Source organism: Moschus berezovskii, chromosome 10, assembly GCF_049115385.1.
Source record: "Moschus berezovskii isolate FMDL1 chromosome 10, NW_MosBer_1.0, whole genome shotgun sequence".
Lineage (NCBI taxonomy): Eukaryota > Metazoa > Chordata > Mammalia > Artiodactyla > Moschidae > Moschus > Moschus berezovskii.
The window spans coordinates 24213480-24238432 of NC_142469.1; the positions used below are offsets into that span (position 1 = coordinate 24213480).

At 36.0% G+C, this 24953-nt stretch overlaps 1 protein-coding gene across 5 annotated transcripts in view; it reads left to right on the forward strand.

The window, feature by feature from the left end:
• TTK (TTK protein kinase) overlaps positions 1–24496 on the forward strand; it is a 42069-nt gene extending 17573 nt beyond the window's left edge. For 2 of the 5 annotated variants that reach the window (XM_055433157.2, XM_055433162.2), the window contains exons 12-22: positions 4066–4202; positions 5574–5700; positions 9287–9379; positions 14466–14623; positions 14746–14897; positions 16130–16254; positions 17587–17667; positions 21046–21222; positions 21683–21767; positions 22297–22394; positions 24003–24496. In XM_055433157.2, coding sequence (XP_055289132.2) covers positions 4066–4202; positions 5574–5700; positions 9287–9379; positions 14466–14623; positions 14746–14897; positions 16130–16254; positions 17587–17667; positions 21046–21222; positions 21683–21767; positions 22297–22394; positions 24003–24089 — 1320 coding nt within the window. In that variant the 3' untranslated portion in view covers positions 24090–24496. Of the gene's footprint in view, positions 1–4065; positions 4203–5573; positions 5701–9286; positions 9380–14465; positions 14624–14745; positions 14898–16129; positions 16255–17586; positions 17668–21045; positions 21223–21682; positions 21768–22296; positions 22395–24002 lie in introns of those variants that run through there. The other 3 variants (XM_055433159.2, XM_055433163.2, XR_016038488.1) reach the window with 2 other exon arrangements.
• Positions 24497–24953: the final 457 nt, after the last annotated feature.

Sequence of the window (24953 nt, forward strand, 5' to 3'; positions counted from 1 at the left end):
GGGAATCTGGTGCCTCCAGCTTTGTTATTCTTTCTCAAGATTGCTTTGTGATTCTATACAAATTTTAAGATTGTTCTATTTATGTGGAAAAATGCCATAGGAATTTTGATAGGGATTGCATTGTATCTATAGATTGCTTTGGATAATATGGTCATTTTAACAGTATTCTTCCAATCAATGAGCACAAAATATCTTTCCATTTATTTGTATCTTCAGTTTAAGAAGAGGAAGACATCAATGTCTTACAGTTTTCAGTATACTAGTGTTTCACTTACTTGGTTAAATTTGTTCCTTACTTTATTATTTTTGATGGGATTGCTTTCTTAATTTCCCTTTCTGATAGTTTGTTATCAAGGTATAGAAATGTAACAGGTTTTTGTATATTGATTTTGTTTCCTGCAACTTTACTGAATTTGTTTATTTTTTCTAACAGGTTTTTTGTGTGTGTGTGTGGCATCTTTATGGATTTCTACATATAATATGTTATCTGCAGATAGTGACAGTTTTACTCTTTGCTTTTCAATTCTGATACCTTTTATTTCAGCGTCTTGTCTACTTGCTGTGACTAGAATTTCCAATACCATTTTACGTAACAGTGGCAGGAGTGGGCATCCTTGTTCTTGTTCCTGATTCCAGAGGGAAAGCTTTCATCTTTTCACCGTTGAGTATGATGTCAGCTGTGTGCTTGTCATAGGTGGCTTTGTTATGTTGAGATATGTTTCTTCTCAAAAATAAGTATTTTTCAAAACAAACTAATTACAGTGAGGAGAGTGATATTTGTTTTACAGTCTTTACAATTTTTTTTAATTGTTGGCGTTAGACGGCTAGATTTCTTGTGTCTGCTTTTGCATCCAGTCTGTTTCACTATCACATGCCTTGGGAAAACTTTAGTTTATATTCATGAAAGAATGAAAGTGAAAAAGGCAAATAATGTCTTAGTATGATTATGAAAATAGTTTTAACCTCTCAGACTCCCTGCCAGTATCTTGGGGAAACCCCCAAACTTTCTGCTATTTCTGGGTCACTCGTTGAGAACTGTTTATCTAAGTCATGGAGTGCATAACAAATGTTAACTGAGAAGAATCCTGACAGATTGAATTATGGACAATCAGCATCTCCTGTATTTTTCTTTTTAGAAGTTATAAACTAATAGAATGGTGAAAGGACTTAAAACTATTTATTTGTCATTAGGGAGATTCAGACTAAAACCCCAATGAGGTGCCATTTCACCCACACCAAGATGGCTGTAATTAAAAAGAGACAATAATAAGTGTTGGTGAAAATGTGGATAAATTGGAACCCTCATACACTGTTGCTGAGGAGCTAACCTGATACAGTCTCTTAAAAAATGGTATGGCAGTTCCTCAGAAGGTGTCGCAAACAGTTACTATATAATTCAACAATTCTATTCCTAGGTATATACTCAAGAAAATATATATCTGCAAAAAAGCTTGTATGTGAATGTTCATAGCAGCATTATTCATAATTGTTAAAAAATAGAAGTAACCCAAATAGCCATCAACTGATGAGTGAATAAACAAAGTGTGGTATTCTGATTTTATTTCATTATTCAACAGTAACAACTAGTGAACTTTGGGAAGGTCACATACACGCTGCTATATGTAAAATGGATAACCAGTAAAGACCTATTGTGTAGCACATAGAACTCTGCTCAGCGTTATGTATCATCCTGGATGGAATGGGGTTTGGGGGAGAATGTATACATGTATGTATATGACTGAGTCCCTTCACTGTTCACCTGAAACTACCACAACATTGCTAGTCAGCTATACCCCAATGCATAATGTTTTTGGTCTTTAAAGAAAAACATTTTTTAAAAAGTAGTGAAGTGTTGATAAATGCTACTGCATGATAAGTGATAGAAACCTGTCACAAAAGGCCATATATTTTGTGATCTCTTTTATAAGAAATGCCTGGGATTGACAAATCCACAGAGACAAAAAGTAGACAGGTGGTTGTCAGAGTCCAGGAGAAGTAGAGATTGGGGGTAATGGCTAATACAGAGTTTCTTTTTAGAATAATGAAAATGTTCTGTAATTTAAATTGTGGTGATGATTGCATACTCGTGAAAATATTAAAAACCACAGAATAGTACACTTAAGTGAAAAACAAAAGACTAGGCAGTTTTTTGTAAAGAATCTGCCTGCAATGCAAGAGACCCCGGTTCAATTCCTGGGTCGAGAAGATCCCCTGGAGAAGAGATAGGCTACCCACTCTAGTGTCCTTGGGCTTCCCTGGTGGCTCAACTGACAAAGAATCTGCCTACAATGTGGGAGACCTGGATTCGGAAGCTCCCCTGGAGAAGGAAGTGGTTACCCACTCCAGTATTCTGGCTTGGAGAATTCCATGGACTGTATAGTCCATGGGGTCGCAGAGCCGGACACGACTGAGCCACTTTCACTTTGCTTCACTTACCTTACAGCTATAAGCTCCCCCTACCTATGTCCAGACCATTTCTTCTCTTATAAAAACCCTGTCCTTTTCTTTTGGTAGCGTGTGCTGCATGCAAGATTTTAATTCCCCGACCTGGGATCAAGCCTGTGCCCTGTGCAGTGGAAGCATGGAGTCTTAGCCACTGGCCACTGGGGAAGTCCCAAAACCCTACCCTTCTGACGTGCCTACTTTTGGGATGTGCTCTCCTGCAGTTGCTCATTGCCATCATCTCTGAACATCCTTGTTATTCCCCATCATTCTTGGAAAATGTTAGGCTCTGGATCATTTCTTCAACTTCAGCCCAACAACTGTCATCGTTTTTTGTTAGCTTCTGTACCCCTATGTATCACTAGTCCTACACCTGGCCTCCAAATTCATAACTTCTTCCTCTTTCATGCCTACTTTCTTAATTTCACCTTAGCTACCCATTCCTGTGTCTTCAATTCTGATCTCCAAAATTTCAAATGCAAACATCTAAATCTATGGTCTATGAGTATAACCTTTCCACTTTCCTTACTAAATAATCTTGCTATCACAGTTTCTCAATGCCATTCTGGCTACTAATCCAAATATGTGTGCGTGTGTGTGTGTGTATATATACATATATATATATATGTATATATATATATCTTAAATGAAATGGAAAATTTATCTGGGAAAAGAGGTATAGTGACCAAAAACACAAAAGACTGAAAAGTAGAAAATAGATTTATCCATTGTGGATCTCCAGAGTATAATGTGGACCCAGTGGGTTGAAATTATAGAAGCTGTTTTAATCTAGATTTTGGTGAATACTTAAACTAAAGCTGTCCCCTAATTAAAGTAGAGGTAGTGAGCGATCAGTTACTAATAGTGTTCAAGCAAAATGTGATTTGCAGGAGTTGACAAGATTTTCTGTAAAACCTTTGTGAGGCAGATGGTCACTGTTGTAGCTTTTGTACTCTGCCATTATTGCATGAAAACAACCACAGACAATATGTAAACAAATGGGCTTTGCTGTGTTCCAATAAAACTTTATTTACAAAAACAAACAACAGACCAGATTCAACCTACAGGTTGTACTTTGCCAGTCTCTGCTGTAGCGGATGTTCATTCATCATTGCTTTGGAATTTGTATGAGATAAATTCTGTAAGGTGTATGTCTTTTACACGGGAGAAGAACACTAGATAGGTATTTGCCATTTCAAACGTTGCTAAATAATTAGTATTTGATCATTTTCACTCCGAACATAAAAGTAGGGGATGATTCTATTTGTAAAGACTAATTTTCTGAAGCACAGAACACTTTTTAATATCTAGGTTATACAAGTCCAATGCTAATGACAGTAGCCCTAAAGAGAAAGGATATTAGATCCTGTTTTGTTCAGCACTGCTGTGTGCCTTCCCTCTAATTGCAATCTCTTTGAGGAAAGTATAACAAGTTCCAAATTTAGAGTAAAAGAGCTTTAACTGAAAAGTTATTGAAAGCCTATAATACATATATCTACTTATTTTAGCATGTTTTTGTATTTCATATTTTACTTTTCTTTTAGAAGTTTAATATTTGTGAAATTGTTGAACAGGTGACTAATTAAAAAACCCGAAATCATGATGTTTTTTATTTTGGTCTAGCAGAAGCAAACCACTTTTGAGCAAACTTCCTTTTCGGTTTCAAAGCAGTCACCACCAATATCAACACCTAAATGGATTGACCCAAAATCTATTTGTAAGACACCCAGCAACAGTGCCTTGGAAGATTACATGAGCTGGTAATTCCTTTTGGTTCTTAGCTTGGTACATCATGTGCTTTGGGGCAAACAGATCTGGAGGTGAATCCTGCTCTTTTACCTGAAAGACTTTCTAAATTCATGTTATTTTTTTCAGCATCAGTTTTTTCATCTGTAAAGGAAGGGAAGGTAGCCACAGTATATTTTTAAGGATTGTTATGAAAGTCTCTGTCATTGTAATCTGTACCTACTCTATGTATATGCTTTTTATACCTATAGGTCTATAGGCAGTACCTTTAAATACTTTAAGTATGCAAAACTTCTTGTTAATCAAGCACTGCCATTTGTATACCTCTGTAATTGAGAGAATTTAAAGGTTAGCATTCTTACAGTAGATAAAGGGTGGGTGCATATTCCAAGAAGGTGTTAATTGGAGTGTGAGAGAGGTTGGTAGCATAACTCACATAGTTCTGGGCTTGTTCAAGATCGGAGTGGCTGCCAGTGAGGAATGAGTGAAGAAGCTGATCAGTGCTGATTGACAGAAAACATAAGGGATGTTGAAAAGCAAATCAATGGCATTTCTAAGAAAGGAAAGAGGGGATATGGCATGTGAAGCCTTCAATGAGTGACTATATTTTTATTATATTTTTAATGTCTTAGAGGATAACTGTAAGTTCATGTCTTCTGCTTTTCATTTTCACAATGTGATCTTGAATCCTAATTAGAACTGGCCTTGGAGTTTTATAACTGATTCTATTAAATAAGTTTTATAACTGATTCTATTAAATAAGTAAGCTATTTAATACAATTTTGCCATTTATTACCTCATTTTATTATACTTAGAATACTTTAAAGAATGACCACTAACTAAAATAGGGTATGGTTATTTCTTATGAAGTTATTTATTTTCAACAAATATTTGTAGAATTCCTCTGTGCCAAGCACTATTCTTTGTGTTGAAGATACAATAGTGAATAAGAGAAGCAAAGCACAAATGTGAGCTGAACAGTTTTGTGTTCAAAGGTCAAACTCTCATGTAATTGGCTTTCAGATATTTCTAGTAGGTTGTCATAGAATATTATTATTAAAAAGCGTTCATAAAATCTATGATAGACTGAGCTTTGTCTTGGCTAAATTTTATAAAATAACTCTTAACTGTATTTTTAAATGACATCATATTTATTTTAATAAGGACTTCTCATCTGGGGACAAAAATTACTTTCAGAAAGAATTCCCCCAAAGTGAAATTTCTGGTGATGGTGAATCTAAAATAAATATTTCAGATGTATTAGGAAAACTGGACTTGGGTTCTATTTGATATAACACATTTATATTCACCACACAAAATCTGAGTCAGAATCTTGTTTTTAAAGCTTTAATGTTTTAAGTTTTAAAAGATATATCTTTCCCCAGTTTTAGAACTCCAGTGGTAAAGAACGACTTTCCACCTGCTTCTCAGTTGTCAACACCATATAGCCAACTTGCCTATTTCCAGCAGCAACAGCAGCAAATACCTGTTACTCCACTTCAAAATTTACAGGTTTGATAAGCTTTATTTATGATGGTACATGATACAGTATGATCAAAGATTTTATTTTTGCAGGATTTATTTGTTAAGAACAGTGTTATAAACTTATTCAATCTTAGTCCCGTTAGGCCAAACTCTTTTTTTTTTTATTATTCTTGCAACATTTCTTTAAGTTTGAAATTATTTCAAAATGAAAATTCGAAAGAATCCACTATCAGTTGATGATTAATTATCCTGACACCAGTAAAGAGGAAGTAGAGATGGACTTATATTCTGCTGCTGCTGCTGCTAAGTCGCTTCAGTCATGTCCAACTCTGTGCAGCCCCACAGACGGCAGCCCATCAGGCTCCCCCGTCCCTAGGATTCTCCAGGCAAGAACACTGGAGTGGGTTGCCATTTCCTTCTCCAATGCATGAAAGTGAAAAGTGAAAGTGAAGTCGCTCAGTCATGTCCGACTCTTAGCGACCCCATGGACTGTAGCCCACCAGGCTCCTCCAACCATGGGATTTTCCAGGCAAGGGTACTGGAGTGGAGTGCCATTGCCTTCTCCAAAGAACAGTGTTATAAACTTATTCAATCTTAGTCCCGTTAGGCCAAACTCTTTTCTGATACTCTCATAAGGGTGCCTTGTTACTTTGAAAGGTTAGTTACTGAAGAAACTAATAAAGTATTTTTCATTAACTTGCCCAAAGTATCTAATCTGAATAGCTAGATAAAATTTCTTTTGTAATCTAGGTTAGTTTTCATTCCACTTAACTAAACCAGTTGTTAGTGGGCAGCTTCATTTCATCAGCTGATTAATATACAAGTATTATATATACAAGTAATATATAAGTTTTTAAGAATATCAGAATAGCAATATAAGATGCTACTAGAATATATTATATAAAAACCTTTTTTTGCTGGTGAGGCAATTATATTGCCATCTGGAAAGATAGTTATTTAGATACTCTCTTGACATCAATACTAAAATTAATTTTTAATAACTATCTGAGAAGCAGCTTAATATTGGTAGAAACTATAGGCTTTGGTGAGAGTTTGCCTGGCCTTGACTCTTGGCCTCACTACTTACCAACTCTGTGACCTTTTGCAAGTTAATTAAATTCTCTATTTCCTCATCTATAAAATAGCTCTGTACCCCATAGGATGACTATGAAGATTAACTTAGTTAATATATATGTAACTCTTACAACAGAAACTGATGCTTGGTAAAGAATAAAAGTTGGTAGCAAGCCACTCCAGTACTCTTGCCTAGAAAATCCCATGGATGGAGGAGCCTGGTAGGCTGCAGTCCGTGGGGTCGCTAAGGGTCGGACATGACTGAGCGACTTCACTTTCACTTTTCACTTTGACACATTGGAGAAGGAAATGGCAACCCACTCCAGTGTTCTTGCCTGGAGAATCCCAGGGACGGGGGAGCCTGGTGGGCTTCTGTCTATGGGGTCACACAGAGTTGGACACGACTGAAGTGACTTAGCAGCAGCAGCAGCAGCAGCAATTGTTTAAGAAAAACAGCAAAAAAAAAAAAAAAAGGTAATGAACTAAACAAATCAAGAGATTAAAAAATTAGCTGACAGAAAATAAAACAATGGTAGTAATCAGGGGCTATAGGAAGAGGAATGGAGGGTTATCTCTGAGGGGTGTAGGGTTTCAGTATGAGATGAGGAGAAGGCCTGGAGATGAATGGTGGTAATGTTGGCATAGCAATGTGAATGTACTCAATGCCACTGGATAGGACACTTAAAAACGGTTACGATGGTACATTTTATGGTATGTAAATTTTACCACAATTTAAAAAGCAATGGAACAAGAAGTTTAGCTGACAGTAGATTATACTAAAAGAGGTAATAGTGTTTTGAGGGTTGACTCAACAGTATAATAAACTACAAAATAGAGAACGATAGCCTGGTTTGCTCATCATGTTAATTCAAAGAAAATTCATTGAGGAATTACTCATGTCAGGCCTTGTTTGAGCTGAACTCTGAAAGGCAAGCCAGACGTGACCAAGTGAGGGAGCGAGGATCCTTCTAGAGGAGCCTGGTGTCAGGAGGAAACTGAAAGAGGCCAGAGTGTCACTGGAGTTCACCAAGGGCCAGGGCGATCCTCAGGTTTCTGCCGGGCTCTTTAGGTTTTGCTCCGAGGGAATTAGGAAGCTGTGGAACAAGCTGGAGTAGGGGAGTGAAGCAGTCTTACTTGTATTTTGAAGAAATCTACTCTGGTCATGGGTGAGGAGGGTGGACTGAGCGGGTTGTGGGATGTCCTGGGTAGGACACTGAACTTCACACTGGTATTGAATCAGACATAGGTCAGAGTTACTGTATTCTAAAAACAGTCAGCAGCTAGGAGGAAAGGATATTGGACCGCTTCCTTTGCACTCAGAAATTTTCGTAGGAGAGGAAGCCCCAGAAGGAAGAGTAGGGAAGGGCAGTGAAGGGCAACTCAGTGAAAAATAAGGTGTCCATATGTCAAAGCCTAACACTTTCTTACAGGAAACATACTTCATGGCTCAACAGTGTCTTTTCAGCCCTAAAAGTTAAAGAAGTTACAGTCCTTATCTTTTATATCGGGGCTTCCCTGATGGCTCAGCAGGTTAAGAATCTGCCTGTAATGCAGGAGACACAGGAGACCCAGGTTCGATCCCTGGGTTGGGAAGATACCCTGGAGGAGGAAATGGCAACCCATTCCAGTATTCTGCCTGAGAAATCCCATGGACAGACGATCCTGGTGGGCTACAGTACAAAGGTTGCAAAGAGTCAGATATGACTGAGCACGATCACGGTGTACCAGTTACATTTGTAGAAGGAGAGCACCTGAGAAAGATTCTGCCATTTGGGATCTAAAGCAGGACTTAGTTGAACTGAGGTTTATTTAGACCTTGTTTCAACTTGGTTAGTCAGCTGATCGGGTGATCTCTGTGTCCAGCTTCCTGCTCAGCTCAGAGTAAGTCCTCACGCTCTCCATCTAGTCAGAGCATTTATAGGTTCACAGAGGGCTCTCACGTCAGGGAAGCGAAGGCATGCAAGTTGAATATGGTACATCAATTGAGAGTTTACTGAGGAAGATGCTCAACTTCAAACTAAGCAATTTGTTGAATATTATCCAGCATAAAGGGGACATTGCTGAAATCTGCCTTTGTCTGATTGACTCTGGAACACTTAGCACCTTAGCATGCTGCTTCCTTTATAATGTTAGGCTAAATGAGAAAAAAGAATATGATAAAGTTGTGTGTTTGTTTATGTATGTATGTATGTAAGTAAAGAGGTTTGTGTAAGAAAGAATAGATGAGAAAGATGAAAAGTGACATTAAGTTTTGGACATTAAGTGGGTTTTTTTCCCCCCTTAAATTTTGTTTATGTATGTAAAGTCGAGATAAGTTAGACGAGGAGACTTTGAACTATTGCCAATATATTAATTTAATAAATTTATTTCTTTGACTAAAGTATGTAAATTGCTTCTGTAAAATATTGAAATGTTGTGACATATCTATTGCTTAAGATTTCAGATAACTTCAAAATTGGAAATGTTTCACTTTATTCAGTGCAAGTTAGTTTCTCAGGCATGTTCTGTGAATGTTTGAAGCTTTATCTTAATTATTTAGATTTCAACATCCTCTTCAACAAATGAATGCATTTCAGTTAAAGGAAAAATATATTCCATATTGAAGCAGATAGGAAGTGGAGGTTCAAGTAAGGTAAGTTTCTTAAATTTTTAAGGAATGAATAAAAATATTTTAAACTTTCCTCTGTTTGTCTGTGTACCTTTTGGGGACCTTTTTCTTAATTTCTAGGGGCCCATATTTCCCTTAAGCCAAAAAATCCTTATTCCTTTCTCCCATCCCCTCCCCTCAACACATGGCATATTTCTTTCCATCTCAATTCCCTGCTCTTCCCCTCCAGTGGCCTATGATTCCATATTTCTTCTCTAAATAACATTAACATTGACTAGGGGATGGCAAACGACAGCTTTATGACATCTCCAAAGAATCTGTCTGAAAGTGAGGCCGATGGTGAAAGTGATTAAGTAGTTAGTGTGCTGAGTATGATTCAGCAAGGTTTCTGATTAATGGGTCTTGTTTTGAGTTTTTCTTTTCAAAAAACAGAGTTTAGTAGCAAATGATTCTCTTGAATTGGACTAGATCATTTCTGAAATTTATCTGAGTTCTAAATCCATACAGTTCTAGTTCTCTGGATAGAAGGCATCTCAAAAGAGTTTCCAACTTCAGTACTTCTCATTCTGTTCTCTTTAGTCCACTTAAAACAGATTTTTATTTTTACCTTCTTTGCTCTTCAAAACAGTTGTTATCAAAATCACTAGGAGAGTCCAGTGAGTCCACTGGTTAAGAGTAGAGTGCATGTTTTGTTTGACAGAACAAAGAGTCCAGTGGTTAAGAGTGCATGTTTTGTTTGACAGAAAACAAAATTCTGTAAATCCTTCAATTAAAAAATAAATTTAAAAAAGACAAATTTGCATGCTTCTGCTTTGGGAGGCTTGGCTTTGATCCTTGGTTGGAGAACTAAGATCCTGCATGCCACACAATGTGGCCACAAAAAAAAAAAAATCACCAATGACCTCCATATTTTTTACCAAAACTAATTCTTGCCTTTGATTCTGGGCTACACACCAAATGGGACAACTGATCCTTCTTTCCGCACTGAAGCTCTTTTTCCTTCCTGGCCTCTCAGAGTTTCCCTTCTCCAGTGGCCGTTCTGCTCTCCTCAGAGCACTGACCGCAGTGGAGCGAGGCCCCTGAGCTCGGTTTTGACCTCTTTTCTTCTGTCTCTAAGCTCACCCCCTTGGTGCTCTCAACCGGTCTTGTGGTTTTACACACCGTGTGTATGCTGACAGCTCCCAAATTTGTGTTTCCAGCTCAGACTTCTCCCTGGAATTCCAGTCTTGTGTATCCAGTTTGACTGCTCAGCATCTCTTCTTGGTGTCTCTAGATATTTAAAATTGATTATGCCCCAAGCATAACTCTTGTTTCATAGTCTCCCATTTCAATAAATGGGAGCTTCTTTCTTCCAATCACCGGGCCAGACACCCTGGGTCATTACTGATTCTGCTTACACACACACATTCATCCAGCTAATCAGCAGGTTCCACCTCAAAGTCCATCCAGAATCTGACTCTTCCTCACCACCTGCATTGTTGTCCCTTTGGCCAAAGTAGCTTCATCTTTTCACCTGAATTCTTAAAATCGCCTCCTAACTTGTCTCACGGACTCTTGCTCTCCTTGTCTACTTTAGCATAAGGGTTTATTTTCCTCCAGATACCCTCACATCTTTGCTCGGCTATCTTCTAGATCAGGCCTTCCTAGACTACATTCTAAAACCATCTCTCTTGCCTTCCAATCCCCAGCACACTGTATTCTCTCCTGCTGTATGTTTCTCTTTAGCTCGTCTAATATGCTCTGTAAATTACTTACTTGGTTTTGTTTTTTGTGTCCCCTTGCACTTGAATGTGAGTTCCATCAACGTAGGGATGTTTGCTCCATTATCTCGAACAGTGACTGAAGTGTTTGTTAAATGAATAAGCTGACCCTCCTTAGCTGTTTCTCTGCTCTAAGTTGTTATGGATGATATTGGGTTCATTTTAATCTTAACAGTGTTTTAAACATTATTTTCCTTGGAAGATAATGATGATGTAAGCTTACTTAAGTCAAGGGCCAAACAATAGTTATGACCAGCCTGTATTTTCTTGGTGAAATTAAATTATTTAATTATTATGATGGCCTTGCCAAATTCATCATGCCTCAGGGAAAAGAAGGTAACATGCTTTATGAACCTAACATTGTTCATACTCTGTCTGCTAGAGTTTAGACAGTGACCAACTTAGACTGTATTAAGAACATTTTAGAAGATTCATGGGGCTAGTAGAAACGGTCAAGACATTCACCTTTCTAGTTCTTTCATTAACTTTGCATGAAACTGAAAAATTATAACTCTGACACTATCTCTAACTGGAAGTAAATGCCCCCTAATCCTTTTCATCAGTTATTGCCAGAGCAGGGACATTAGGGAAGGACAAGCACAGACATGGAAAAAGCTGATTTAGAAGTTGCACTTGCTCAAAATTTTGAGATCTTTGTTTTAATATCCTGCAAATCTTTTTTTCTGCTATACCTGACAATGGTAATATGTTTGGAAATGTCCACTTTATTCGGTCCTAATTGTCTCTAATAATGGTAGCTAATGTTTGCTACACACAAACATGTCATCTCAGCATCCTTCCAGCCCTGTGCAGAAGGTGCTCCTAACATTCTAATTGTATTGAAACAGAATAGTAGATACTCTAAATTCTCTGAGAGGTATAAGGCTGTTTGTTGTTGTTTAGTTGCTAAGTTGTGTCTGACTCTTGGACCTCATGGACTGTAGCCCCGCAGGCTCCTCTATCCATGGGATTTCCAAGGGCAGAATACTGGAGTGGGTTGCCATTTCCTTCTTCAGGGGCTCTTCCCAGCACAGGGATTGAACCTGCGTTTCCTGCATTAGCAGGCAGGTTCTTTACAACTGAGCCACCAGGGAAGCCAGTAAGGCTGTTTCCGTTCTGTTCTGTTCTGTCGCTCAGTCGTGTCTGACACTTTGCGACCCCGTGGACTGTATACTACTAGGCTTCTCCGTCCATGGGATTCTCCAGGCAAGAATACTGGAGTGGGTTACCGTTTCCTTCTCCAGGGGATCTTCCCGACCCAGGGATCGAACCCGGGTCTCCCTCATTGGAGGCAAACGCTTTAACCTCTGAGCCACCAGGGAAGCTGTTTACCTCATGCCAAATAGCTTTGTGCTGTTTTAAAATTGCTTTTCTTTCCTTCCTTGCTGTTGTGTGCTGCCTCTTGCCCTATCACTGTTTTATGTTCCTCCCCCTCTAATTTGCTTTCTGTGCAAGTAAACCAACAATACTTTGTTAGAGTTTTGTATTTAAAGTACAGGTAATTGGCTGTAGCCGACAACTTGATAGACTGCTTTCAGTGCAGTTTCAATGCATGAATCTCATTTACTCAGGCTCTTTTCTTATTTCTTGCCACTATTTGCTGGATCAGTTCAGTTCAGTTGTTCAGTTGTGTCCAACTCTTAGCAACCCCATGGACTGCAGCATGCCAGGCCTCCCTGTCCATCACCAACTTCCAAACCCATGTCCATTGAGTCAGTGATGCCATCCAACCATCTCATCCTCTGTTGTCCCCTTCTCCTCCTGCCTTCAATCTTTCCCAGCATCAGGGTCTTTTCCAGTGAGTCAGTTCTTCGCATGAGGTGGCCAAAGTATTGGAGTTTCAGCTTCAGCATCAGTCCTTCCAATGAATATTCAGGACTGATCTCCTTTTGGATGGACTGGTTGGATCTCCTTGCTGTCCAAGGGACTCCCAAGAGTCTTCTCCAACACCACAGTTCAAAAGCATCAATTCTTTGGCGCTCAGCTTTCTTTATAGTTCAATTCTCACATCTGTACATGACTACTGGAAAAACAATAGCTTTGACTAGACAGACCTTTGTTGGCAAAGTAATGTCTCTACTTTTTAATATGCTGTTTAGATTGGTCATAACTTTTCTTCCAAGCAAGCGTCTTTTAATTTCATGACTGCAGTCACCATCTGCAGTAATTTTGGATCCCCCAAAAATAGTATCACTGTTTCCACTATTTCCTCAACTATTTGCTGTGAAATGATGGGACCAGATGCCATGATCTTAATTTTCTGAAGGTTGAACTTCAAGCCAACTTTTCACTCTCCTCTTTCACTTTTATCAAGAGGCTTTTTAGTTCCTCTTCACTTTCTGCCATAAGGGTGGTGTCATCTGCATATCTGAGGTTATTGATATTTCTCCTGGCAATCTTGATTCCAGCTTGTGCTTCATCCAGCCAAGCATTTCTCATGATGTACTCTGCATATAAGTTAAATTAGCAGGGTGATAATATACAGCCTTGACCTACTCCTTTCCTGATTTGGAACCAGTGTTTTGTTCCATGTCCAGTTCTAACTGTTGCGGATAGTCAGGGTTACATGGCTTTTAAAAAAATGATGTTTTCTTTAATGTTAAAAGACATGAGTTAATATTTCTTGCTTACACTGGCATTCTGTATCTGAATTTATACATTTTAGAAGCCCCATCCCATATGCACATTTGCTGAAAGTTAGACACATTACCAGTGCTTTTCCAAATGTATTATCTGCCTTATCAACATTGATTAGAAATTGACTGTCATTATAGCCAGAACAGTTTGGCCTGGACTTCACCGTGCTTATAGCAACATCTTGTTACTGTCAACTTGATTTTGAAAACTGAAACTCAATCTACTTTTCACAGCCGAATACACTGATAGATTACAATTAGCACTTATTTTTAAACATTGTCCACCACATGGATGAAATTGTCAATTCCAGTCATAGTGGAATCAACACCATCTGTGAAATGAATTACTTTTTATTCCCTTATTCAGCCCTTAGTGTTCCTTGGCATTTTTTAATGTCTTTTTCTTCAGATTATTTCCCTGGTTATGACATCTAACAGAGTATTATGAATGTATGTGAAATTTAAATTACCTTATATGTTGATAGACGTTTTATTAGATTTATGCCTTGGAGTAATTGAATACCCATTTTCATAGGTAGCTGAGAATGTACTGTTACTCTCTTAACAATTTTTTTCCCTTCTATACTCAAAATAAGGCCAAACATTTTAAATTATTCACATCAATAATCCTTAAGTGTCTGTCTAATAAATGTAGAAGTATTGTGACAATATATAAATAGTGTATTCTAAACTTTCCTTTGTTTTACTGTACAGGTATTTCAGGTTTTGAATGAAAAGAAACAAATACATGCTATAAAGTATGTGAACTTAGAAGAAGCAGATAGCCAAACAGTTGATAGTTACCGGAATGAAATTGCTTATCTGAATAAATTACAACAACATAGTGATAAGATCATCCGACTTTATGATTAGTAAGAATTTTTCAGTTTAAAAGAAAACTTTTTTTTTGCTTTAATTCTTATGATAAACACTTAAATCTTGATAGTATAACCTAACCATTTATTGTTTTGTTTTCGTTTATTTTTAATGACAGTGAAATCACAGATCAGTACATCTACATGGTAATGGAGTGTGGAAATATTGATCTGAATACTTGGCTTAAAAAGAAAAAATCCATCAGTCCATGGGAACGGAAGAGTTACTGGAAAAATATGTTGGAGGCAGTTTACACAATTCATCAACATGGTATTTTAAAATGTCTTCATATATAATGTTAAAATATTCATTAGTAGTGCCATCTTAGAGAAAGACACTTATAATTTTAAGGTATTGGTTATTGGCAGCTTTAGGGTAAATTAAATATTTGGCAGTTTAATAAAGATGAAGAGATAAAATCATTTCTTTAAAATACTGTTAACAAAAGAATATAGGGCATGAACTCAAATCCCCACATTCATGAAGCATCCATAACACAAAATGTTTCATCATCAGTAATAACGTAGTCCATAGTCCTGGGTCTCCAAATATTTGAATTACAGCAGATCTGAGACTAAGGATCAGGCATCCTAAACATCTTAAATGTTTATTTTACTCCTTCTAGTTGTTTTGTATTGTGCACCTTGTGTGAGAGTTTTTAAGTACTAGCTCTACATTCTGGGTTGGCTTTTTACTTGGACTTGGTTCTTTTTTGTTTGATTTGCTTTTTTGTTTTATTTCAAACTCTATCATGAGAGAATTATTTAATTCTATCATGGCCTTGTATACTGTACAGAGCAGTTGTCTCTTGTTTTTGCATCCCAGCCTCTCCCCGCGACCCCTAATCCATTTCTCCTTCCTCATAGACTCCTGAGTTTCCTTCCAACTTTTCAACAGTTTGGACTTGGTTCTTTTTAGTGCTTCTTTGCCTTTTCCTTATTTTAAATAACTGATAATATAGGTAATTGTAAATTATCTCCTTATGTCTCTCTTCCTATAAGTTAGAAGATAATTTACCAGTGATCACGATCAGGCTTAGGGTTGGGTATGTGAGGGGCATTAGAGTCCTACCACATGGCAGCGTAATTTACAGTACTGTCTTGTGGTCAGAGAAGCACAGTGGTTGTTAAGAGCATAAACTTTGAAGTCAGACTGCCTGGTTCAACTCATGACCCTGTTCCTTAGGCTGTGTAGCCTTGAACAGATTGCTTAAGCTCTGCCTTAGCTTCTGCAACTAAAAATGGGGATGATAATAATACTTGCCTCAGCATTGGTATAAGGGTTGAATGATTCAGTACAAGCTGCAAACTTAAAATAGTGCCTGATGCTGCTGCTGCTAAGTCGCTTTGCGTAGCAATTTGCTGTATGTTCACAGAGTATATTAAAAATGAATATTTAATTTGATTAAAGGAACCAACTCATGAGTAGACTGTGCAGTGCAATTTCTTTGTACTTAGAATGTTTGACATTGTCTGATATTATACTGGATTTTTATTTTGAAGGTATTGTTCACAGTGATCTGAAACCTGCTAACTTTCTGATAGTTGATGGAATGCTAAAGCTAATCGATTTTGGAATTGCAAATCAAATGCAACCAGATACAACAAGTATTGTTAAAGACTCTCAGGTAATGAATGGCTGGTTACTACACAGTAGAGTTCAATTACTTTTCATCTGTGAAGTATTAGTTTGCTAATGAGGGTTTTATTTTTCCCTACTTCATTTTTCAAAGGATTTAAAACCTTTTTTATAAGAATAGATATTATAACCATGAAAAATAAATCAGTCACACAGTTAATACAATTTAGGATAGAAAGTCAAGACCCAGTACACATATATCCAGCACTTTTGAATGATTTTCATATAACTGAGGTAGAGAAGCAGTAATCCCTGCCTTGAAATCATTTTGGTTATTATCTAAAATTCACTTAAAACTTTATCTCAGTTTCCTAGTAGCAGCCAAAGAGAATTGCAGTTTTATGTTTTTCATTGTCCTTTATGTGGTAAGACTATTTCACTCTTCCAGAGAAGTAAAGCTTTCCCTATCGTTTACATTTGAAAGTGGGCCTTCATATTGGAAACAACATAACAAATATTGTACTCAACCACATTTTTATAATAAGATATTCAACAGCAATCTTAATAAACTTGTTCCCATAAAAACCAAGGTGATGACAATCAAAGAATGACTAAAAATAATCCTGCTTAGAGCTAGGACAGTGTGCTCCATGTATGCAGATCTCTGATGTGGATCTGCCTTAATCCTAGGAATAAAACTGGATTTTTATTTTTTTAGGAGTAGCTGGGCAGCATGCCCTTCAAACAGTTCTGTTTGACAGTTACTTCTTTTTATATCAAAATTACAGCTGAACATTTAGTTGTAAATCAGTTTGACGATAACTTCTATGGCAAGGCTCTAAAGTATAGGCATTCTGTATTTGAAAGCAGAATCATTTTAGAATAAAACAAATGCAGTGTAAGGTTGGCACAATCCTGCTGCGGAAACTCTTGCATGCTGTCGACACCCATCCTGTCTCTATTTGGATGTGGGCCCAGGGAATACTTAGAGACAAACTAGATTTTTGGTTGATTGGTTGGTTTATATTGAAAAGTGTTCTGGGTCTATTCCAGCACAGAAATGAGTGACTGATCGATTCCTTCAAAGTTTATGGCCATTAATAAATTTTATCCCGTGAAATGTTATGGTCCCTGCCCACCATAATCATAGAAATAGCTCAGCATTCTGAAAAGAGTCAATTTTTAATTATGAATCTAATTTACTTTGCTGGAAATGTGAAGAAATTTGTTTTAATATTTTTGTCAGTTATTTGAATTTCACAAATATATTGCTGAAATCTGTAATTATTCAAGTTGTCGAGAATTTGGCATTCATGTTTTTAAAAATGGCAGACTGAAGTATTTTCATTGATTTCTGTGTTTTCTGTGATTTGGCAAGTAGGTTGGGACAGTTAATTATATGCCACCAGAAGCAATCAAAGATATGTCTTCTTCAAGAGAAAATGGGAAGTCCAAATCGAAGGTACTTTAAGATTATTTATATCCCATTTATTTGGCACAAACAGGAAATGGGCTAGTCTTAGACTAATAGATAACTGAAAATTTATTTCTTTAAGTTCTAAAATTAGGCCATTATAGAGACCTTGCCTTATTAAGCAGACTGTCCTGGGATTCAGTTTTACCCTTCTTTATTGATTTGAGATTGCTCTTTTAATATTGTGCTTTTAATGTGGTGATGCCTTACAATGTGTTCCTATAAGAAATGCACACTGGATATGTTTTTAGTTTTAAAAAATAAGACTAAATTAACTCTTATATGGACATCTTAATTAACACTGAACTGATAACTTAGAAGTCTTTTTTGTTTGTTTCCTCTCTGACTCTTAATGTTTATTTCTTACCATTTTTTCATTTGTAAATTTTACATTTCCAAGTACAACTCTAGCAGGTAATTTTTTCCAGGTACTTTCCCACTTTCCTTATTTCACTACCACTGTGAGCTCTGATGTTAGTCTCACTGGTGCCCTTGGTTGAGTCAGCTTTGCCTGCCATGGTGCCTCTGGCTCCAGACTCATCCTTCTTCCCCTATAGCAGTGTTGTCTAATAGATGAAAGCATACATCGCTGTGCAGTCCTTGTGTTCAAGTTACAGATCTACCTTATTATCAACTGTCCTTGTGACCTGACTTGCCTGTTTCTTTGTCTATCAGTTAGGCTTCCGAATAGTACCTATTTTACAAGTAATTGAGGATTAAATGAGAAAGAATATAAAGCATTTAGTACATTGTCCAGCTGAAAACAGTTGCTTAAAAATTTGCTTTCACTTGCTCAATTATATTTTCCTCCCTAGAAAATTATGGCTTCTAAATATCTTTTCAAATAACTGACATATAATTATACCTAACAGTTTCTCTTATAAAAATTCTTATTAAATCTCTTTAGCTTCTCCTTTTAACACTTAGATTTGTCTGCTCTTTTTTCTTACTAGATTTGCCATAGTTTTGTTAATTTTCAAGAGCCAGGTCTTGGATAGAGGTGGGAGGGAGGCCCTAGAGGGAGAGCATGTATGTATACTTACAGCTGATTCACATTGTTGTACAGCAGAAACTAACACAGTATTGTAAAGGAATTATCTTCCAATTAAAAATAAATTAAAAAAGTAAAGAACCAGGTCTAGATTTCACTTACTATATTTTCATTTGCTGTCTAATTAGTTTCTGCTTTTATCTTTGTCATTTGTATTCCCTTTAGGTTTTTTCCCCCTTGCTTCTGCAGTTAAATAATCCTATTTTAATTTTAGTAGTCTTCCATATAAAGTCTGTTACTGCTACTTGTAAATTTTACTGTAGTGTTTCTTATTTTCACTAATTTCTAAAATTCCTGATTTCAGGTTTAAATTTTTCTTTTTTTTTTCTAATTGGGTTTGAGCTGCATGTAATGTTCAGATCTTTTTCAGTTGTCAGCTCAGTACTTTAATATGTAATATCAGGAAATATCAATTCTATTGTATCACCTGCTCAGAATCCTTAGGGATTCTGAATAGAAGATAAATTTTTATCCCAACATGTAAGCTCATCGTTGCTATAGAAGAGCTCAAGGCCCCTCCCAGTCTAGCTCTATTCTGGAATTGCTTTCCAGTGAGCAGCTAATGGCCACTTGGGGCTTCTGTTCTGAGGTCTGTCAAGCACATTGATTACTTCTCTCTGCATCAAATGCCTCTACCATGCAGGACTTGTGGCTGTTGGTGGTTTGTCTCCATTCACATTCTCGTTTTATTGTAAATATTTTCCTTATGTTTATGGTTTTGCTACCAGGCAGCCCTGTCCAACTTATCTGGGGATTTGGAGAGTTTGAAAAACTATGCTGCCACAACACTGCCATTTTCCCAGAATCTGAAATTCTTTTTAGTCTGCGATTTAGGTTTAGAAATGGACTTAAATTTCCAAGTGATTAAATTGGAGGAAAAGGTTATTTATTATTATTATTCATTTTCAGTTTTCTTTGTGTTCAGATAATGGGATCTATTTTCTTGCTCATGTTCTGAAGGGCACATTAAAATTTGCCCCCACTTCAAAGAATTTAATATAGTTGCTTAATTTAGTTCTCTTAAATGTGATTTCACTGCATAAAAATTCATAACATCTCTTAGTTGATTATACCTTTTATCACAATGAAATGACTTTCTTCTGTTAGGAACATTTTGCTGTGTTCTCTTTTTCTAATATTAATATTGTTGTCTCTTCTTTTCCTTTTTTGCATTTGGTTGTATGTGTACATTTTTTTCCCCCTCTAGCTTTCTGTGTCATTTGGTTTAGATTAATCCTTTGTATAGAACATATGGTTACTTTTGTTATACTGTATATTGAGTATGTATCTTTTAAAAGAGGAGTTTAGCCATTTTTATTTACTGTACTCACTGCTGAGCTTGATCTTAATCATGTTTTTTAAAGTCAAAAGTAGAATTATGTTGTAATATTGCATTATTTCTAATGAGGTTATTTAATACAAAGAACATTTAATAATTAATATTTACTGAAAACCAGAAACTATTCTCTATGTTTACCCATATCTCATGGTTATTTACTGTCCATGACTGTGTTCTTTTATTATTTCTGTCTTGGAAGTGAGGAAACAGATAAGGAGAACTACTATCTAGTACCAAGGCAGGGATTCAAGCCCAGCCCAGCCCAATCTGGCTCTATAGTTTATGTTCTTAGTTTTAGGGTAGCTCAGCTTAACCTTTTTTAAAATCTATACATAGTTACATATTATGAATTTATTTAAAACCATATTTTAATCCAGTAGTTTTGGGGAAAACAAGTGAATTTCATACTTACAGTTACATGATTTTTAGCTTTGTTTTCACAGACTGACAAGAATGTACTATTTTGTTTCAGTCGATCTATTTTAATTATGAGTTTGTTGAAAGATTTAAAGTGGGGCTCATTTCTTTTGATAAAATAGCCTAATGTAATAAAAACTAGAAAAGGATGTTTTGTAACAAACATAATTGAATACTTGACACATATGCTGCTGCTACTGCTAAGTCACTTCAGTCGTGTCCGACTCTGTGTGACCCCATAGATGGAAGCCCACCAGGCTCCCCCGTCCCTGGGATTCTCCAGGCAATAACACTGGAGTGGGTTGCCATTTCCTTCTCCAATGTGAAAGTGAAAAGTGAAAGTGAAGTCGCTCAGTCGTGTCCGACCCTTAGTGACCCCACGGACTGCAGCCTACCAGGCTCCTCCATCCATGGGATTTTCTAGGCAATAGTACTGGAGTACTTGACACATATAATGAGGTTTAATTATGATTTTAAATATGAACGTAAATGTGTGTGTGTATAATATTTTAATTTTATGCTAAAATAACAGTAACTTTTTTTTTTTTTTTAAACTTAGATAAGCCCCAAAAGTGATGTTTGGTCCTTAGGTTGCATTTTGTACTATATGACTTATGGGAAAACACCGTTTCAGCATATAATTAATCAGATTTCTAAATTACATGCCATAATTGACCCTAATCATGAAATTGAATTTCCTGATATTCCAGAGAAAGATCTTCAAGATGTATTAAAGGTAACATTAATAGTATATAAATATAGAAGAATTATATTTCATATGGTACTCAATTGTTTACTTAAAGGAATAGCTGAGGAAATTCTCTAGTGGTCCAGTGGTTAAGACTCAGCATTTTCATTGCTGTGGCCTAGCTTCAGTTGATGGCCAGGGAACTAAGATCCTGCAAGCCTCGTGGCATGGCCAGAAAATTAAAGAAAGAGAAATAGCTGAAATGATTGGAATTATGTATCTGAAGCAGATAAAGCTTGTCTATTGAAAGTTCATTTTAGGTTTTTAAAACATATGAATGCTTGGAGATTTTGAAGAAATTATGTGTATATTTATCTTGTCATTTCTGAGTAGCCACTCTAGAAAGCAGCTTCTGTAATATGATGCAATCTGGAAAAATACTTTATCAATATTGCATAAGGAAACTTGCTTTGTTTTTGTTTTAAAAACTTAACCTTTATGTTTATAGCATTGTTTAATAAGGGATCCTAAACAGAGGATATCCATTCCTGAGCTTCTGGCACATCCATATGTTCAGCTTCAAACTCATCCAGGTACTTCTTTAAAAAATAAATTTATTACCCAATTGGTAATATCAGCAACCTTCTGACTACTCTTTTCCTGTATGCCTCCTTCCTTAAGGAAGTTCCTTAATGCTAAATACTAAAATAAATGAGATTGCCTTCCTTTACTTGCTGGCATTCATTTTTACTTATCCTAGGAAAGGGACTATGATCAGTGATAAATTATAAGAATGTAGTTATTGTGCTTTTAAGCAGAATACACATTTATATATGAGCTTCTATTTTTCTTACTTGATACCAATGTGCTATTAATTCTATATATATTTTACACCTGGGCTTCATAGGTGGCTCAGTGGTAAAGAATCTGCCTGCCAAGCAGGAGATGTGGGTTCAATGCCTAGGATGGAAAAATCCTCTGGAGGAGGAAATGGCAACCTGCTCCAGTATTCTTGTATGGGAGATCCCATGGAAGAGGAGTCTGGTGGGCTGTAGTCCATGAGGTTAGACATGAGTCAGACACAACTTAGCAACTAAACAACAAAACCAAATTATTTTATAGGTAACCAGATGGCTAAGGGAACCGCTGAAGAAATGAAATATGTTCTGGGCCAACTTGTTGGCCTGAATTCTCCTAATTCCATTTTGAAAGCTGCTAAAGTGAGTATGTCTATGCTCTGTCTCCACTAATTTCAACTGTTTTATATAGTTTAGGGAGTTGGGCACTTAAACAGGTAAAACAAAGGAAAATTGGCCCAGTCATTAGATCAGCTATGAAGTGTGTTTCTGTATTTAGATACTTAATATGTGCTTTTTAACAAATACAGATTTATTTGACTTACACTCTTACTGGGCAGACAGCACAATTGAAATGGATTGTCATATAAGGTGCATTGAAAAGATTGCTGTCAAGTAGGTCTCAACCAGACTAAATTCAGTAAAGAATCTTTTAAATCAACCCCATTTTTAACACAGCTTTTGAATTTATTTCTTATAGCCAATTTTATTTTCAAACCATCTTAGACAAATCACAGTATTTGTCACATATAATGACTTCTGGTATTTAGCAGTCAGCACTTTTCTCAAAGCAAATGTCTCAAACCTGTTAGTCTTCCAATGCCTGTTTATACCATAATTTTTTTGGATCTCACTGACATTAAACACCTAATCATTTTAGAACACTGTATACTTAATTTTCTTAATTCACTTTAGTTACTAGTTTAATATTTCAGCTATAACATTATTGTAAAATTACAATAACTTAAACTAAAAAACAGTCTTAGCTCTCTGGATAGGGATAACACCAATCTAAGATGTTAAGAACTTGAATACATTTCTGGAGGAATTTATTACATATTTACCATTATATTTGCATTTATATAAGGTAAATTTTTTTCTTAAGTTTTCTCGAGTGCTGATAGCTAAATCAATGCCTTTAGGAATTGAAATTGGACCAAGATTTGTTATGTAATTTTTCTCTATATTTCATTTCTCTAATTCTACCAGTATATTGTTTAAAGCCTTTTATAAATAAAATTAGGTGGATTACCTTTATCACTAAGGTTATGTGTTCCTTGATGGCAAAGATATCTTCTATCTTCATGAATTAGATGTTGGCTTAGCCTTAAATACTTTACTAAATATGTAGATTTTAGTATATTAATTAGGCTTATTTATATAGCAGTTGTATTTTTTAATGTCTTCCATTCTTTAGTTTAAATATCAACTGAAAGTATATTTCCTGTTGATTTTATTTTACAGTATAGGACTTTATCTAAGACTGGCTTTATTTAAGAAAAAGTAAAGTATCTTGTAATAACATAATGAAAAAGAATATATAGAGGAACAGACAGATATAAATATATCTGAATCACTTTGCTATACACCAGAAACTAACACAATATTATAAATCAACTTTATAATACTTCAATTAAAAAGTTTTGCTATTTAATACTGTACATCAGCTATAAAAGAAAAAGTAAGGGAGATTAAGGCGACCTTGAGGATGCATCCATACACTTAAAAATAACTGTGTCACATTTTTCTTCCAGAAAGATTGAGCTGCATCTCATGATAACTGATTCTTAGGCCAAGCTAGGTGTTTAAAACCTTTAATTATCTCCAATAGTGTATAAAATAATTTGTAATTATAAGAACAATAGAGAAATGTCTTACATATTAGAAGATGTGAAGTTAATTAAACCTTTGTTAATCTGATATACGTTGAATTTTAAATATTACAAATCAGATGTGTATTTTTCATTTCAGACTTTATATGAGCAATACAGTGGTGGTGAAAGTCATGATTCCTCTTCATCATCCAAGACTTTGGCAAAAAAATGGGAAAGAAAATGATTTGTGGCTACTCATGAACTGTCAGGTATCACCTGTAAGATATCGGGACTGTTAAACTCTTAGTTCTCTGTGGAAAGCTCTTGAAGACAGCTTCACTCTGAAATGTTACTGACAGAAAAATTCAGTGGATTATCCTCAAAAGAAAACTGTAAAAACCCGCTAATGGCACTGTATGTATTAAATTGTAGAATTGTTTTCCTTTTAATGCTTCCCTGTAAATCTAATCTATTTGATATGATTTTCACACTTGGGATAGTAGATGGAAAATGGAAATGTATTCTGAAGAACTATGTAAATAGGCCTTGTATAGTATAAAATGACACTAAATTCTCAAAGTTATAGAATTGTTTTCTTCAAGCGAGTATACTGTTGGTGAGGCAACAGATTTCTTAATAAAAATGGATTAAGGGAAAACATGAGAGTAGACCTTAGTTAATTAACTTTGGGGGAAAAAATTCCAAAGGTTTCAAATTCTACAAAAGATTTCCAGTTGTTTTATGGCAGTGGTAATACTTCATCATTTTAGAGCTGCACTTGGCTCGTTTAATTCTCTTTGATTCTTCATAATATCTTTGTTTTGGGTGTTCAGAGTGTCATGCTGGATTCCTAGATGTAGGCAGTGTAGAACATGACCTCATTGTATGACTTGATTAATGATGAGCAATTACAAATGTGGTCCCAGAATTTCTGAGTCTCTAACAGGTTACTTAAAGATATTATCATATAGTATTCTTTTCCCCAATTTTTTCTTTAGATTTTGATAGACTTTTTCTTTGTAAGACTTTATTTTTAAAATAGTTTTGGATTCACAGCAAAATTGAGGGGAAGGTGCAGAGATTTCCCATTTAACCCCTGACCCCACAC